General features: G+C 37.8%; 2 protein-coding genes across 6 annotated transcripts; one reads left to right on the plus strand and one right to left on the minus strand.

Annotated features, from left to right (window-relative positions):
- Positions 1-1,161: 1,161 nt before the first annotated feature.
- Positions 1,162-15,946, minus strand: ggt5a (gamma-glutamyltransferase 5a). Of its 4 annotated transcripts, none has more exons than XM_042762613.1 (12): positions 15,808-15,946; positions 5,298-5,425; positions 5,106-5,201; positions 4,707-4,896; positions 4,423-4,583; positions 4,197-4,343; positions 3,459-3,589; positions 2,980-3,164; positions 2,736-2,827; positions 1,810-1,922; positions 1,620-1,730; positions 1,162-1,525 (listed from the first exon to the last, which is right to left on the minus strand). In XM_042762613.1, exons 2-12 carry the CDS (start codon positions 5,341-5,343, stop codon positions 1,379-1,381), a joined length of 1,419 nt encoding a protein of 472 aa, XP_042618547.1. In that variant the 5' UTR covers positions 5,344-5,425; positions 15,808-15,946; the 3' UTR covers positions 1,162-1,378. The 4 variants fall into 4 exon arrangements, with proteins under 4 accessions (XP_042618547.1, XP_042618548.1, XP_042618550.1 ...); XM_042762614.1 differs by having other exon boundaries at positions 15,825-15,936; XM_042762616.1 differs by lacking the exon at positions 15,808-15,946 and adding an exon at positions 10,742-10,762.
- On the plus strand, positions 9,926-17,066 carry asphd2 (aspartate beta-hydroxylase domain containing 2). 2 transcript variants are annotated; one of them, XM_019093272.2, is made up of 5 exons: positions 9,926-10,016; positions 10,149-10,210; positions 11,946-13,172; positions 14,214-14,327; positions 15,842-17,066. In XM_019093272.2, exons 3-5 carry the CDS (start codon positions 12,278-12,280, stop codon positions 15,949-15,951), a joined length of 1,119 nt encoding a protein of 372 aa, XP_018948817.1. In that variant the 5' UTR covers positions 9,926-10,016; positions 10,149-10,210; positions 11,946-12,277; the 3' UTR covers positions 15,952-17,066. The 2 variants fall into 2 exon arrangements, with proteins under 2 accessions (XP_018948817.1, XP_018948822.1); XM_019093277.2 differs by lacking the exons at positions 9,926-10,016; positions 10,149-10,210 and adding an exon at positions 10,777-11,272.
- Positions 17,067-18,181: the final 1,115 nt, after the last annotated feature.

Here is an 18,181-nt window from a genome sequence, read left to right on the forward strand (position 1 = left end):
GTTTTGACACAGTCTAATTAAAAATTTAATTTAAAACTAATTCAGGTGAGTGCAATGACTGATGCCAAGTCAAAATAATCACAAAGATGTTATATTGTACTTGGGGCCCCTGGGAATGTGTCTGAATTGCAATTTGGCCTCCCAAACATGCTTTACCTAAAATTAGATGACTTAGAATACTAGCATACACAACCCTTAAACATTAAACTGATTTTTTGCAGTTGTATAAAATTTTATTTACATTTTTACTTATTTATTTATTGGATATTCTAATGGCAAAAAGTTGAGATTTTAGTTAGAGATCAGTTAGCAATAAAATGGGAAATTATTAGCAATGACATGAACAATCAAAGACATTCAGAATTTTTTTTCAACAAATTAGTTTATGTAAAACATGTTGTGCCTTCATGTGTTTTGTTTTCACCTTCATAAGGTAAAAAAAAATATCAATATGAAACAAAGACACTAAACCTGAAGATAACAAACTTGCAAAATGGTAACCAGCGTCTTAAAAAAAAAAGTTAAATAATACCATTCAAAAATTTTAAAATGTTTTTAAAATAAGTGTTTCATGCTCACCAAAGATGCATTTATTTTATTAAAAATACTGTAATATTATGAAATATTATTACAATTTAAAATAACTCCATTCTAATTTTATACATTTTAAAATGTCATTTATTCCTGTGAAGCAAAGCTGAATTTTCAGCATCATAACGTCAGTCTTCAGTGTCACATGATTATTCAGAAATCATTCTAATATGCAGATTTGCTGATCAAGAAATATTTATCAATGTTGAAAACAATTGTGCTGCTTAATTTCAAATAATTAAAATATAAATCTTTCGTAACATTAGAAATATCTTTTGATTAATTTAATTCGTCATTGCTAAATAAAAGTATAAAAAAAAAAATCAAAAACAAAAAACCTTGCAGAGCCCAAACTTTGGAACCATATTGTAAATTTGCACTCTTTGACGGCCATGTACACAAATCAACTCACATTATACGAGCAAGTTGGGTAATATACAAAGTGACTTTTTAAAAACGTGCGCCTAAAGCAGTGTTGCAAACTATTATGAAATAACATTCACATAATGTATATATATATATATATATATACATATATATATATATATAGAGTCCTGAAAAAATATATACATCAACATTATGTATTTACAACACACATTATTCACATTAAAATGCATATAATGAATATATATTTTCATGTTTTTCACAGGAAAACATCTAAACTTCACATACTGATAGTGCTTGCTATTATTTGTCAGTTTTTCATCCGCCCGGTTTACTTGATACAAACACAGCACAGAAGGATCAAGCAGAGCTGGTGTGAGTTAGTCTCCAGCTGCACTCCCGGTCAGTACCCTCCAGCTTTTCCATTTTTCCGTGAGTCAGATACGGCCTCTATGCAGTTGTTTTCCTTTGACACAGCATTTACCACATTATAAAACATCTTTGGGACTTTGACTTCGTGCCCAATCTTGTAAAGTGACTCCAGAACAATCTGAGGAAGAAATGAGATGAAAGTGGTTTAGAAATTTCACCTGATCCTTTACAAACTATTTACCACATGGAAACAAACATGTGTATCTACTTACCTTGTCAAACAAAGGCTCAAAGTTGAGGACGTTTTTGGAGTCCACAAACACTACAGGGGCGCTGATGGAGTCTTGCAGAGTCTTGTTGAACCACAGGAAGTTCATGAGAGTCTAGTCCGAAGGGTTTCAGATAGAGTTGGATTACTGAATCACAATGTGTTCAATTTGTTAAAGTGCAGTTTAGACTCACCAGAGCCACCCCGGTGGTGATCATACTGCCACCTGAGGCTCCTATGACCACAGTGTGCTTCTGAGATGGGGAGTAAAGGATCACTGGAGACATGGAGGATGGGGGCTGCTCACCTCACACAGATACACACAGAACAGATATTACACATACTACATATCCACAATGTGTCAAAATATTCTATCCCTCTATTCTTATTCAAAGCAATATTCAGTGTTCAGTACAAGTTAAACTCTATCGAGCATTTGTATATGTTTTGAAGCACTTACAGAAATTATTTAGTAAAAAAATCATGTATTATTTGAACTGAGAAGCTGTATAAATCATCATTTCTAAGGTGGGGATATCGTTCTACACTGAATAAATTGCAATTGTTATCTGAAGGATTTATTTTTATTTGATCTAACCAATAAAAATGTCTTGTGTTAGTGTAACCTAATTTGTCAGGTTGATTTAGTCTGATTAAATAACAAGGTGACATAATGAATAATGAAAATGTTTTTCAACAAATGAGTTTATGTAAAACATCTGTTGTAGTTGGTACAAAGCTTGCATGTCTTTTGGTTTAAACTTCATAAACAACAACATACACCAATATATAAAGAAAGACATTGCACTTGAAGGTAATCATATTTTCTTAAAAACTACTTCTGTTTTAGAAATAAATAAAAAAAATGTATATAAAAGAGAAAATAGGGGAAAAGCGCATGCACAATTAAATATCCAATCTCTAATATATCAAAATATCAATTCTCTAATGCCGGCTATTAATCTATATGGTACTTACTGTATATATTGTGCATCTTTAAAAAATAGTGTGTATCCACTTGTAAGTGTCCTATTGCAACTGCAAATGTTGATAGTATGTGTATCAATCCTAAAATATTATTTTGGATATGTCAAGAATTAATCTGTCAGTGTCTACTGACCAGCATGAATCTGGTCTGTTTTTCCACAGAAGTCTGCAAGTTCATTGTTGAGGAGGATGCCTGTTTTGGGGGAGAGAATTCTGGATCCAAATCTGAGAAGAGAGAAGGAAACAGTAAGTTCTGACACTTTCCAGAGCACAATTTATTCCTGCATATCACTGCATTCTTTAATAAAGTAATAATATAATAATATATTATCTAGCTGTGTGTATAAATGCACTGAATGCTACTTAAGTGCACATACATGTGGTTGATGGTGCTGGTCACAGATACCGCCATACCATCCTCAGCGAGCACGGATACATGAGTAGTGCCATGAGAGTCCAGGTATGGAGTGTTGTTGTAGTAGCTGGCATCATAAGTGCGGTCAGGGCTGATTTTTGCTCTCACTTTATCCGCAAAATGCTTCTGAATGATCTCAACTGCCTCCTATTCAAGCCACACAGAACGTCGAGAATGATGAACTAATGCATGACTTTATGTGTCCCAACCAGTGGGTTTCCAACAATAATGGCAGTGTTGCTGTGCTGTACTCTACTGCCTGCAGTAATGATCACCCAGAACACAACACTTAAGTCATTACAGCAGATTACACCAGCACCTCCAGAGAGTGTAATGACTGTAATGTTTCTGTTGAGATGCTAGAGTCCTGACCAATGGTATCATGCCTTTAACACTTACAGACAAGTTAAAAATGTAAAAATTTCCTCCTACAGAGCCTACCGCTTGAGAAGCAAATTTGGGATCTTTCATGAACTTCTTAAGACTGTTGGCGAATTTACAGGTTTCTACGTAACGCTGAAATGTTAAGACCTTCTCGTCCCCTTCCAGAGATGCAGAACTTAGGTTAAAACCTGAGGAAAACAGAGAAATAAAACAGTGTAACAGTTTAGAAAGACTTTTGTGAACTTATCATTAATAAATATATTGAATAAATAATATGGTAACACTTTACAATAAGGTTCCATTAGTTAATGTATTAATTAACATGAACAAACGAAGAACAGTACATTTATTACAGTATTTATCAATCTTTGTTTATGTTAATTAACAAAAATACAGTCAGAGAGATTTCTGAAGGATCGTGTGATACTAAAGACTGGAGCTTTGACATCACAGGAATAAATTATATTTTAAATACATTCAAATAAAATACAGTTGTTTAAACCACAAAAAAAATTATTTCGCAATATTACTGTTTTTACCATATTTTTAATCAAATAAATGCAGCCTTGCTGAGCATTAAAAACATTAAAAGAATCTTACCAACCTCAAATTTCTGAACAATAATGTATATCGTTGGGTCACACATGCCCAGAAAAGTTCTGCACCAAAATGTAATTCTAAGTGCTTTATTTTAATCATTAAACTTAAATATTAACTAGTAAGGCATAGTGACAGTGAAGCGTGCCTCGTCAAATACTACTAATAGAGGACAAGCGGGTTAATTAGTTTTCAAACCTTGCATAGTATTGAGTATGAAGCTAAGTGTAGCTCCCCCTGCTGGTGGTGGAGGAAAGTACATGTCATACTCTCCTAGAGTCACTTCCCAGGCACCAAATTCAGATGCCCTGAATGACCTCAAGTCCTCCAGAGAAATTGTTCCGCCTGAAATATACAGTAAATAAACTGTGATTCACGTGTATTTATAGAAATCACAATTGTAGATAGCGACATTCTGAATTACCTGCATTTTGTATATCACTGACAAGCTCTTTGGCGATGTCTCCAACATATAAAGCATCTGCCCCATGTTTCGCGATGATCTCAAGCGTATCTGCTAGTTTCTCAAATCTCACGATGTCCCCCTCTTTCAATAGCTCGCCTTGCTCATTCTGGAATAACTGGCTATAAAACAAACACATTCAGATGAATTTTTTGCTCTTATTTGAGTGACAGATTTCAGGGAACAGATTATTAAAGGGAAAATTATAAGTCTGAATTCATTCAGAATGTGAGTACATGTATTACCGTAATGGTGATTCTGGCTTCTCCTTTGAGAGAAGTGTCAAAAATCGAGAGAGCACATAGGGAATAGGGACGCCCTCTCTAGCCATCTTGATAGTGGGCTCAAATAAACTGGCCCAAGGCAGACGTCCATACAGTTTATGAGCTTGCTCATAGCCACGGATATCACCAGGGACACCGATCCAGTGAGCAGCTACAGACAGAGAGAGAAACTACAGCTATCATGTGTGCTTAAGATGTTCAGTACACTGAGTGATAAGAAGGCTACTTCCTGTATAAGGCATAACAAGGTCTGTATTTAAAAGATCACCGGATTTCATATTTTGCAATGGGACATTGCACATATTTAAATATAAATACTACATATTTAAGTTTAAAAAAAAAAAAACTGTTCACTTTCACCTTCCATCGGCTGTGTTGTGGTTGAACACATGGCAAGAAGGTCTGTTTTAAAAGCTTTTGGGACAGTCTCTCTGGCATTGATTATTCTCACTTTGCCTAGATAGTAGAGATGTGGATAAACATAAACAATAATATGCATTATAAAATAAAACAATGATTTATTTAAGGTATTAAAGGTAGGATGATCCTCACCACTTTGTTCCCGTATTGTGAATATAGATCCTCCACCAATGCCCATACTCTGAGGATTTATGATTGACGTGCACAGTAAAGTAGCAATGGCGCCATCTACCGCTGAGCCACCCAACTGCAGTATATCTCTAGGAGAAAAAAAAAGACAGAAAATGGGCTATAGCTGGGGTTTTCAGACTATTTGATGTCAAGGATTTTCAAATCTAATTATCCAAGAGCCCCCCTCCCTAACATTTAAAAGCAGCTATAGCTATCATGTACATAGAAAACAGGCTGTTTCCAAACCTAAACAACTTCACTGGTATTGTAGTACATTTTTATTTAAATACTATCTGTTAAGTTGACATTTATTTGTGATTCGCACAATTATTATTCTTTCTAATGGTGCGTTCACACTTAATTCGCCGAATGCTTGGTCCGAAGCAGAGCTGGATTACTCCACCTCCCCAGCTGGATCCTGGTGACGCTGTATTTTTCGGGTCAGAACCGCGGTTCTTTCACGGCATCACTTTTAAGTGGCAACTGTTTACCTCTGTTGCTAGGTAACGACTTCTCAGGAGACGGCGGCAAAATGACAGCGCTGATCACCTCACTTTGGTACTTCAGTTTTAGAACCTTTGGTTTTTGTTTCTCAAACTGAAAAGGTTCCAAAAACGCGGGAGTCAATTATTACTGGAGGCCAGAGAGAGAGAGAGAATGGGGAGTAGGCTATACAAAAAAATAAAAAATAAATAATTAATTTGCAGTAGCATAATAACTGCAGGCGGTCACGTATCAAACGTGCTCTAAAGCAACACTATGTAACTTTTTCTGTGTTCAAAATTTGCAAAATATATATAATGAGCGACTACATAATGAATTCATCTTCCAAACCTCCTCTTTGTCTAATCCCGAATCACTACGGTCACTTATTGACCTATTGTACTATTGTAGCCTGTTCGGGTCGTCACCGCTGCGGAGTAGCACATACCTGCGTGAATCGCCATAGACCTAAACTTGGAGAAGTAGCTCCGGTTAGAATGTTCTTCCGCGGGATGCGTGCAGTTCTGTTTATTAACCGCTAGAGCGCCAAAAGTTACATACAAAAGTTACATAGTTAACTTTTCAGTCAGAAGTCTCTGCCGGACGCTGGAATAACTAATCTGTTTTGCATAATGTATGTTTACAAATGATCTATATTTAAATAGTCTATCAACATTAGCCTACTTTCTGACTACCTTTCTGACGTCACCTTTCAAAGACCCATATCTCAAATATATATATATATATATATTTATCGTTTACTTCTACAGAAACAACTGACTTTTCTTTATAATAGCAAACTTAAATATGAAATAGCGTGAAAGTAATCGTATAGCCTACGTAAGAAATTAGCGATGAAAGTAATCGTATACTTAAGAAATGAGCGATCTAGGTCTAAATCATTGGTTGTTGTCCAGGATCTCCTCTAGTGAGAGGAAGGCAGAGATTGGTGTCAAGAGGATTAGGCTGTGAAGAAGATACTTCACCTAATTAACTTAAAACTTTCTGTGTACATTTAATCGGACGTCTCACCTCAATAGCCGCTCTTATCCTCAAATTTACCCGACACAGGAATTACGACAACCTAGTTGTCAATTTCCAGGAAAAAACAAATATACATCATATGCATGTTTAAATGAAAGGTTTGGACATTTTAAAGTACTCACTAAAATATGTAATCTAGTCATCCGTAAGCACACTATTTCTGAATTTAAACTAACACAATTCATAGTGCACCACATTCATAGTGTAGCCTACTACATATTTAGCCTACTACGTAGCCTAGTAAGGCACTGTCACTCACCGCCCGATCTTTGAGCAGGTTTACGAGTCCGCTGCCACAGCTGCTTTTTTATAAAGTCCATCAGCACACTTCTCGTTAAAGTCAGTCGCACAATCTCCATCAGCACACTTCTCGTTAAAGTGAGTCGCACAAATAATAATAATTATAATAATACAAATAATCGGAATACTTATGCACAAGCAAACTTTCTCTTTTCGTCTGGCCATTGTATCCAGACCCGCTGCGGCTTTGCTTTATCGTTGATCTTCTAGAGAACATCAGAAGTGCGCTATTAGCCCTCCCCTTTCACAGTGTGCACGCCTAATTATGCGCATCGTCAAGGTGTAGAGGTGAAGTCTAAATTAGATTCTGTAAAGTGTTTTTGTAAGAGGTGTTTTTGCACACAGGTGGTCCAGCAGTCCACCCCAAGGCTGCAGAGACACATTGCCTCTGCAGCCGTGGGGTGGACTGCTGGACCACCGTGTGTCTCAGAGGGATGGGATCACATTACTGCCACACTAAAAGTGAGTATTTCTACCTTTATGACTCTGAATAATGTTTTGACTTATAAATTAAATGGTTAAATAATATTTTTGAATGTAGCCAGTTAATTTAGATGTTACCTGGTGCACAACTGATTAAAAATCATCATTAGTATTTTGAAATGTCTCTCTAAAAGCTAATGTACACTGCACTGACATAGGCCGACCAACAGCAACAGACACATTTGTCACATTTGTCAGATCAGTGCGTTTACAACAGGCTGTTAGCATATGCTGATGTTGGTCAGCACTTGTTTTTAACATGTTGAGTGTTTGTTAGTTCATGAAATGCCTAAAAAGTGGCATATTATTGTCGGCATCTGTTGGGGCTGTGAGAATTAGTCTTCAAATAATGTGATACAAGATCCTATGCTATATGGTTAATATAGTCACTGCTAAAGAAGCACTGGTTTGGGGAAAAATGGCATGTGTATTTTAAATATTAACTTACTATGACTTCTCATCTGTGGCCTCATGGGACAGCCCAACATATACTTCAGTTTTTACATGTGCATTAGCGTACAGTGCATGTGACACTTCATCATTAGCATAGTATGCGCATAATGCGTCTCTTTACTAAAGCCCAAAGTATACTAAAGTTTTCATGTGTAAGCTTAAGAAAAACTTTCTGACCATTATAAAGTATGCATTTGCGCTGAACTGGTTAGGTGAAAACAATAATGAGCGAAGTACAATCCGAACATACTACTTTCTCCATACTGGCAACATCATGTGACCTACAATGTTCCCCGCCATTTCCATTTCCACTCCATGGCTTCACGGGACAATAAAGCTCAAAGTATACTTCGGTTTTTATGCGTACGCTGATGTGACGTAAATACTGTCATCAGCACAGTACACATGTACTATACATGTGCAGCCCTGATTTTTCTAAACTGAAAATATACTTCAGTTTTTATATGTAAGATAAAGAAGTCCAATTTGTTTTTACGTATGTTACTGTATGCATATAGTGTACTGCACATGTGCAACTTGTATTTCTAAAACACAAAGTATACTTCAGTTTTAGGTATGCGTACAGTGCCTTTGGCAGAAATTTCATCATCAGCGTAGTATGCAGCCAGCCATATTTTCTAACCACACAAACTACTGTATGTAAGTTTTACAGTCAAAAACCAAAACAGAGGAGATGGAACAGTAACAAATAGCCTACTGGAAGCCGCAAAAACAACAAACTCCCTCGCAGACAAGAAACCTGCAACTCTAGTTTAACAAGTTTACAGAGACATCTTTTATCAGTCATAACTTCTGAAACAGCCCAGATAATGGACAAGGATGAAACTCGCAAGTGTGTATGTGTCAAGTGCGCTATCAAATGGATTATACTATAAAGGCTACATGTTCAGTTGTAAGCTAAGTGTTTGCATCAAAACCTGCTTAAAGTGACCACTACATGTGCATACTGCATGCAGATTTGGCATACTATATACAGAATTTCAGAAGAAGGCATAGGCTATTCAGACATAAGGATAGTCCCTGACATTACAATGCTGCTATGATACGACAAAAAAATAATGAATAAAAAACAACAACCCACAATGGGTGCTGCCGGACAGTGACATGGTAAACAGTTGTTCCATGTTAATGTTTTATAGCAGGACTGGAACATTATATTAGTGTATCAGAGGGACCTCAATTATCCATTTCTTGATGTTTCAAAGTGGATTCTGCTACCGTGAAACCTGAGGATGACTGCCATCATTTTAGAAAATGTATGGATTCATTAAATATTATTATATGTAATTTATTACATATTATAGATACATTTAATTTCAGTTAAACCTAAATATTATTTTTTAAAGAAACATCTGCTTTTCAAGTTGGTTTTGTTGGTAAGCTTCTCATATGAGGGCTTGGAGAAGGGGGCGGTCCTTCATGAAATCTAAAGATTATCTTTGAAGATTCGCCCACGGACACAAACGCACAGCACATCAGGAAGCTGTTCATCTCGCGTGTCACCTGAAGGCAAGTTGCAAATTTGGCACTGTCAGTCATTTTTAGTTTGGCGCTGTCGCTGTGGTTTTCTGGAAAAGTGACCGGTTTAATAAAAGGCTACGCCTGCATAACAGCATTTTGAACAGCGCAGTTTCCTAGCTTACACGTTCAAACAATGTTAAGCAGACTTCCGCACGAATTTAAAATAAATAAATAAATAAAAGCAAAAACTAATCGACGAAGACCATTGGAAATATAGTAACAACGCCACGTTGCAATTTCTAAACAAACCACTAAGCGTTAAAATGTTACGACTCCATCGGGTTGTGGTTCTTGTGCTAAACGCTCACGAGCGTGACGTCAGAGGAAGTTGTCTGTTTTGCGAACACTGCACCATGGGAATTGTAGGCCGTTGAGGTGTCACTTGTAAACAACTACTAATGCTTTTATTTTAAAATAACACGCGCTCTTAGACTGAAACTGTCGTATATCTTAACCACCTGACATAAGTTTAATTTACTTTGTTCTGTTCTTTGTCTTCGTGATTAGTTCGTGTACTGTGGGTTTTAATCTGTTGACAGAAAGGCTACGTGAGCAGCCGTAGCCTACAGGTAAGTGTGCGGATGGATGTTGAATGAATCTTTAAATGAACAAATCGTTGATTTCTAAGCACTGTTCGCCTTTAAACCATTTGAAGCACACGACTGCGTTCTCGCCTCTAGGAACGAGACATTTAATTGGATTGCATCTTTTGCGAATTTCAGTTGATCAGTGTTTTGATCGAAAACCTTTTCACCTTTGAGTATAAAAGATTTATTTAAATTAAGATAAAAGAGAGACGGCAGATTAAAGAATTATGAACGTCAAAATGACTGGTGATAATGTTCATTCATAGTTTATTTAGTTAAGCTTTGTCTTTAATAAGGTTAAAATTAAAGAGAACTCATTAATTGCTTTTGTCATTTATAAGGAAACTGTTTCGAATGCTTAAAAACATTCTGAAGCCTCTTAGATTTGTAGATAAGCAAATTAAGATGAAAGAAAAGGGTTGTTGTGGTCATGAACGACTCTCTGTTTAAGGAATCGTTTTCGTGTAGGATTCAGTGACCCGCTCATAGCACACAAACGGCAGAAAGGCTTACCGAATTTGTTATTAAGTGAATCTTTTTGGTGAACGGATGAAGAATCGATTCACTGGGATGATTCGAAATCCCCCACTACTGCCCGTGACACCCTCCTTATGCGGTTTACAACCTGCATGCATCAGTGCGCTGTAGGAGGAGGCTCTATTTAATAATTATTGTTAATACTATTATTTTTTATTATTCGTGTTAATGTGGTTATTAACTAGGAGCTGTATCGATATTAATATTATAATTTGTTATGGTCTCAGCAGCCGGTCACTCAGCTGTGCGTCTTTGTTATATAAACGCCCAGATTTCAGTGATGAGACGTCGGACGTCTGTCGTGGTATTGTCTTTCCGGCTGTCTTCGGCATTATGGACGTCGCCTGACAGCGCTTTACAGACATAAGGGCAGGACTAGAAACTGCAATGAAACACAGCGCCAGGGAGGTGTCTGAGAGGGAAGTGTAGAGGCAGGAGAACTGGCAGCGCCGGGCGGAACAACAGTCGCTGCGAATCTGACAGACAAGAAGTGCTGTGAAGCTCTCGGTAAATATGCAGTTGAATGAGCGTTAATAAGTGCATTGACATCGTCCTTTATAGTCGTTGCATGCTTAATCTTATAATTTAAATGTTGTTTTTCTTTGTGCTGTATTATTGTACGCATTCCCCTGCTGTCACTCTCTCTCTCTTTCTCAATCTGTCTGTGTTGTGTTGACAGCCGCCGTGAGATGTTGCATTAAACCTTAGGTTTGTTTTTGTCTTTCATTTCTACTAGCCTGTCAGGTTGCATGCCATCTGAAGGATCTTAATGCAACAATTCCCTGCTGTCTTTATGTCAGGCAGTTAGGCTCTATGGTCAGATTTGTCCCTGATGTAGGTTTGACTGTCTGCATGCTTTTATTGCAGTACAGCTTGGAATTCTGTCATGACTCATGATTTTAAAAAGTGCAGTGCGGAGGTGTTGCAAAGACTGAATTTCAAATGCCATACCCGTGTGTGCTGCGGTCTCTATCAAGCTGCTCGTTGGTCTGTGCTTGAGTGTGGGGAGGGGGAGAAGTAGCCGAATGTGTGTGGGTGGTATATAGAAATGATCATGTGGTCAAACCAGGCCGTCAAGGCAGGTGTGATGCAGTTTGTTTCGATAGCAATGTCGGCGTAGTGATATTCTGCTGCACTTTATTACGAAATGTCTATATCTGCTTTTTTCTCTCTCTCCCAGGTGCCCTCGGGTGCACTGTGTCCCTGTTGGTCTGGATCAGGAGGCAAGAAGCAGCTGAATTATCTCACAGCAGCACACTGTCAACATTTCCAAATGCATTGAAACGGAAGAGAAAAGCTTGCTTGCATTAACCAAAGCGGTCGGCATGTGATCAAATTAGACTGCACAAAAAGCTACTTGAATGACAGACAAAAGCTGTGCCACGTTACTAAAACGCCAAATCAAGCTTTCCAATGCACGATCCAACAAATAAGAATCTCTAAATCATATCTACATGTACGTCTGAGTGTGTGCGCTTGAGATAGAGTGTGTATGTATGTTCGTATGCAGGGATGGAGTGGTCTTTAGAGCGGATGAGGGAATGGGTGGCAGGTGGCATGCAGTCGGTGCGAGAGTGTGAGTCCAGTGCTCTAGGCACTGCTCTTTGTCTCGCCCTTCTGTTTATCTGGTACTGCTACCGTGTTGGATGCGAACACTCTGCACCTTCGCTCCATGGTGGTTTCAGCCCCGAGCCGCGTGGCGGGGCCGTTCCTGGTGGAGTTCTCGCCTCAGACCTCTCAGCCCGCAGAGGCTCGTCGAACCTCCGTCAGGTCGGCGGGGTTGGAGGAAGCGGAGTTGGCGAGGAAGAACTCAATGGCTTCGCCTACTGTCAGTCGCCTGAATGCTTCCGTTGCACCAAACCCGGCGAGGGCCTGAACCAGCGGCTCTACCACAGCCTGCAGGAGTATGCCAAGCGCTACACCTGGGCCGGCATGGGCCGTGTGCACAAGGGCGTACGTGAGCAAGGCCGATATCTGCTCTGCAGCCGCCCGTCTATCCAAAAACCCGAGGTCTTCTTTCTGCCGGACCTTCCATCTGCTCCTTTCTTCTCACGGGAGGCGCAGAAGCATGATGTGGAGCTCCTGGAAAGAAGCTTTCCTGCACTCCTGGCTGAATTTGAGAGCGTGTACCGGCTGCCGTCCAGTCGGACCAGCTCTTCACTTCCTCTGGGCTGGAAGGCCAACAGCACACCTCGTGGCCAGTGGTGGACCTTCTATCTGGTGAACCAGGGTACTCCGATGGTGCTGAACGCCAGGCGGTGTCCACGCACGTGGAGGGTCCTCGGACAGCTCCGTACCTTTATTGCGAATAATGTGTTTGGAAACGCCTGCTTCTCGGTGCTCAGTCCCGGAGCCACCATCACTGAGCACTATGGGCCAACCAATGTACGCCTGCGCTGCCACCTTGGTAAGAGGTCAAAGGATGTGAATATATGTGCACTACCAGTCGAAAGTTTGGGCACAGCTACTCATTGTTTATTAACACTATTTTTCACATTTTAGAAGTCATCTAAACTATGAAACATCACAAAAGGAGGTAGGGAAATTATGAAAATATATGGAATTATGCAACCATTCAAAAGTTTGGGATCAGAACTTTTTTGGCAAGAAATTAATATGTAAACTATTTCACAAGACTGCATTAAATTGTGCTGAAAGTATATTTATAATATTTTAAATAAATGCTGTTCTTTTAAACTTTCTATAAATCAAAAAAATCATGAAAAAATTATAATCATGGTTTCCACAAAAATATTAAACACCACAATTGTTTTCATAATAATCTATATTCATAGTAATTAGAAATGTTTCTTGAGCAGCAAATCAGCATATTAGAATGATTTCTGAAGGATCATGACACTGAAGCCTGTATTATGCTGAAAATCTTTCCATCCCAGGAGTAAATTACATTTTAAAATATATTAAAATAGAAAATTATTATATAAATTTTAAATAATAATACTATTTCACAATATTACTGTTTTACTGTATTTTTAGTCAAATAAATGCAGCCTTAATGAGCATGAGATTTTTTTTTTTTTAATCTTCCAACCCCAAACCTTTAAACGCTAATGTATTTAAAACAAATCATTATATATTTGAGCTTGTTTAAATTCATAACCCACTCAAGCAACTTCATGAGATGCATCCTGAGATGCTTTTTAAACAGTACTGAAGGAGTCTTCATTTATTCCAGACACTTAGATGCTAAAAAATATTTGTAAAGAATGTTTAGTTTTGTAAATATGAATTTCATTATTAGTGGGCACAGTTTATATTTGCATCAAAGGTTTGTAAGATCACGAGAAACATGAATTCAGTTAAATGTGTCCAAACATCTGACTGGTAATGTAAGAGTTATATGTGAGTGCAGCAATATATATATATAGCGATCTGTGTGGCTGTTTAAGGTGTGTAAGCCGTTTTCTGTGTCTGTGTGTGTGTGCAGGATTGAAGGTGCCCTCTGGTTGTGAGTTGGTAGTAGGTGGAGAGCCGCAGTGCTGGTCTGAGGGAAGCTGCCTGCTGTTCGATGACTCTTTTCTTCACACTGCTTTCCATGATGGTGAGAAAAATAAATAATGTGTAGAATAACTGTAACAGATAGTAATGCATAAGGCTACTATTCAGTATTAAGGGAAAAATGCAGTAGTTACAGATTTTTGATGCCCAAGATATTTTTTCAATAGCTTTGTTTTTAAATATAGCCAATATTTGATATAACACTATTTAATGTAAGATATAAAGATTTAAATATTAAATATAAAAGCAATTAAACAGTAACCAGCACTACACTCAGTAATCTGATAAATTTGTGGTGCACTGGGAATCATATTTTCTCAAATAAAAAGCAGCTAGTGTGAAGCATAGTTTGAAATGAAGGATTTATAGTTGCTTGTTTGTGAGTACCCTGTGACAACAGAACGCACCTGTCTGCATCCACTCCACACAGATGGACTGTTACGCACAGACTAATTGCTTTTTTACAGAAGCTATGCACACAGCTGGATATGACAAAGTTTGCAAGGTTCCTGGCATTAATGTTAATTAGATATTCAAAGACTTCTTTAAAATGCATATATGCTGAATGTCAAGAGTATATGAAAAAATATCATAGCATTTGCTATAATATAGCTTTCAATTATTAGACAGAACTGTTAAACAAAAAGAGTAAACTAATGAAGCTGAAGAATGGGAGCTCCTTTGCGTCTACATTTAATCAGGTGTAACGAGCCCCTGTATAATTAAAGGGCGTTTACATTAGATGCATTTTTGCATTCATAAACAGCTACAGTAGTCAGCCCAAGACAATCCCTGCTATAAACCACTCTGAACAGCAGCCATAAAGCAACACCCTGGCAACCACTCAAAACATGCTAAAAAGATTTTCAGGGGCAAGAAAATGGGGTTTATTCACTATTCTAGGATTCCATGGATTTTTTTCGTACTTCCATCTAATTCATAACACAAGCTTATGCACATTAATTTTTTCTTAACCTCGTTCTAATGTTACTAAATTTGGAATATTCTAAATGAGAAGTTTGCATAAAACACATCCAAATCATTTCAAAATAAGTTTTTTTTTACACAAACTTTCATTTATAGTCTTTTTTTAACTCTCAGCAAACATATGATGCTCTCAAAAGGCGTGCTCTCACCTGAGAGACGTGCAGCAAGATCTTCAAGCAACGCCAAGTGTGCCATCCTCAAAACCAGTTCAAATACACTGAACACTTTCATTTAGCTAGCTGTAACATACACACATCTGTGTTGTACAGATAAACCTCTCATATATAGTCTATATTGGAATATACTTAAGATCAAATATAAAAATTTAATCTAAACACAATTATAAAGCTATGCAGAGTATGTGATTTTTTTCGTATGTGTGGTTGCAATTATTCAGTTGTAATTTTCATAAATTTAGAGTACATTTTAGTATGAATGTTATTGGTTTGTGAAAACATAGCAGTTTGTTTGGAGATTTTATGCACAAATATGTGCATACGCACACTTAGTGAATGATACGCATTGTATGTATTTACCACTTCCGCATGATTACCATATATGTGTGCTCAGGTTCTCCAGAAGATGGCCCGAGAGTGGTATTCATGGTGGATCTGTGGCATCCGAACGTGGCCGCAGCCGAGAGACAGGCACTGGACTACATCTTCACCCCTGGACGCTGAAAGAGAGCCGTAAAGAGAAAAGGGTCAACGATTTCCATTGTATTAACAGTATGAGATGAGTGCAAAGGGAAAGACGGCGTGTGGAGAACATAAGTCTCTTCCTCTAGCATACGTACCTTTACTCTCACTTTCCCTATTGGCACTGCTTCGGTAGAGACTTCAATGTACCGTCACTATTGTACATTATCAGTGTTTACAGAACTCTTCAAATCTAACCATAGCAAAAACCTGCTGGTGAACTGTGCTTGAGACGAAGCCCTCGTGTTCATGTTGTTCCTACAGTTTAGCTGCAGGGTCACATTTATACCCAGTGAGGGTCATAGAATCATTTCACCTGAAGCATTGACAGTCAAGCGCACATGGAAATGCACTTTTTGCCAAGCCTGGTCACTATAGGCAGGTAGGATTGTATAGGAAGCACAGTACATTGTTTAGTCTGTACATTTTTACTGAGGTTAGGCTTACAGAAGCTAAGCTAAACAATCGTAAAACGACATACGCTGCAATGATAGGGAATTTGACATTTATAGCGAAGGAACATGGATATATGGCAGAGATGTTATGCGACGTGAGCTGAAGCACTACCAGCTATTGTGTAAAATTACCTCCATTAAACGCACTAGTGGCAATTTATTTTGCCGCCACACCTAAGTCAGGGTTGGATCGCTCTGATGGGGAAGAATACGAGCACATCAGATCAGCCTGCTTTCCACTTTACTCTTTCCTGAATTTTCGAATCAAATCAAAACGCGTTATCAATCGCTTTGTATCTCTGTGAAACTTAAAGAGGGACACAACGCTTATTGTGTTTGAAAAAAACCACAACGTTCTGGCTGTTAATATGTGCTAGGTTCTACCTTATTTTGCTTCGTCATACTGCTTGGAAGCAGAGCTTTCGTGGTTGTTGCATTGATATTGGTACATTCCTTTTGTAAGCCGACAGACAGTTTTGAGACTGTTTCGTGAGAAGTGACATTTTCTATCATTGTGAGACTTTTGGAGTTGCAGATCAATTTTATGACAACGTTCCTACTTCCATGTTTCCAAATTGTGTGCCATGGACTCACTTTGCAATGGATGAGTAATTCTGTAGATTTAATAAAGAATTAATTTAACCCTTGTGCCATGCTGAAATTCTTTATTTGGTTTTCCTGGTCAAAAATGACCAAAAAAAAAATTTGCTTGTAATTCTCTCATTATTACCACCAAATCTTGGATTCAGTCTTTTTGTCAACTTGTTTCTTTCAATTAGGACAGATTTTGTATTTCTTTTTGAGAGCGATTGATCATAGACCTCACTGATCTGAACTTATGCACCTCAGTTTGAAAACAATCAATCCAGTATCTCATGATAATATAGCATAATGAGAGATTTACAAGCAATTTTTTTAATGGAAACATCACAAGTGTAACAAGATGGGGGGGAGGGGGATCCTACAAAAGTACAAACAATATCTAATTTTGGGGCAGGGGAGTTGTTATACCATGTCTAAGCAAATTCAGTAAGTTTTTGTCCAAAGTGATGACAAAAAATAGGAGAAAGAAAAAATTATCTCAGGGTCAAAATTCCTGGAACACAACATGAGGGATAATATCTTGATTTGTGTAATTTGTGGATGCTTGTATTTAAATATGTAAAACAAATAGCATAACACACAATAGTGTTTTTTATTAATGCAAATTAACTGGGTGTTTATGAAAAAGAGATCTGGCTACAACAAAATGTGCTTCTTTACAGGAACATACCTGGTTTTTCGACAAACATTAACACTGGATGTTTGGAGGATTTTGTGTATGGGGGTGGCAGATAGAGGGGTAGTGCTGCAAACAGAAGCCATTATCAGACTGCAGCTTTGGAGATTTACATAACTAACCTCTTTTGCTAACACAGAGGGGAGAGATAAATAGTAGATGAATGAAAGGCAGATGTAATCCACCTACGGTCTATATCTGTTCTCTGGATGGCATTTTGCAGAGGTTGCAGATCTAATATTCAGTTTATTGTTCATAAGTCAAAATCATTAGAATATCATTACAAGAAACACTTATATCACCATAAAGGCTCACATGATAGTTTTCTTATATTAATGGACTTCAAGCCTACATGTAAAATGTTTTGAATCCACATTTGGCAGACACAGATGTTACATCTTTCAGATGAATAATCTGATCAATTAAATACCTTTCTAAAAACTGAAAATGTACTTTCACAAGAGGTGGTTTTGTAATA

Source organism: Cyprinus carpio, chromosome A8 (assembly GCF_018340385.1).
Source record: "Cyprinus carpio isolate SPL01 chromosome A8, ASM1834038v1, whole genome shotgun sequence".
Lineage (NCBI taxonomy): Eukaryota > Metazoa > Chordata > Actinopteri > Cypriniformes > Cyprinidae > Cyprinus > Cyprinus carpio.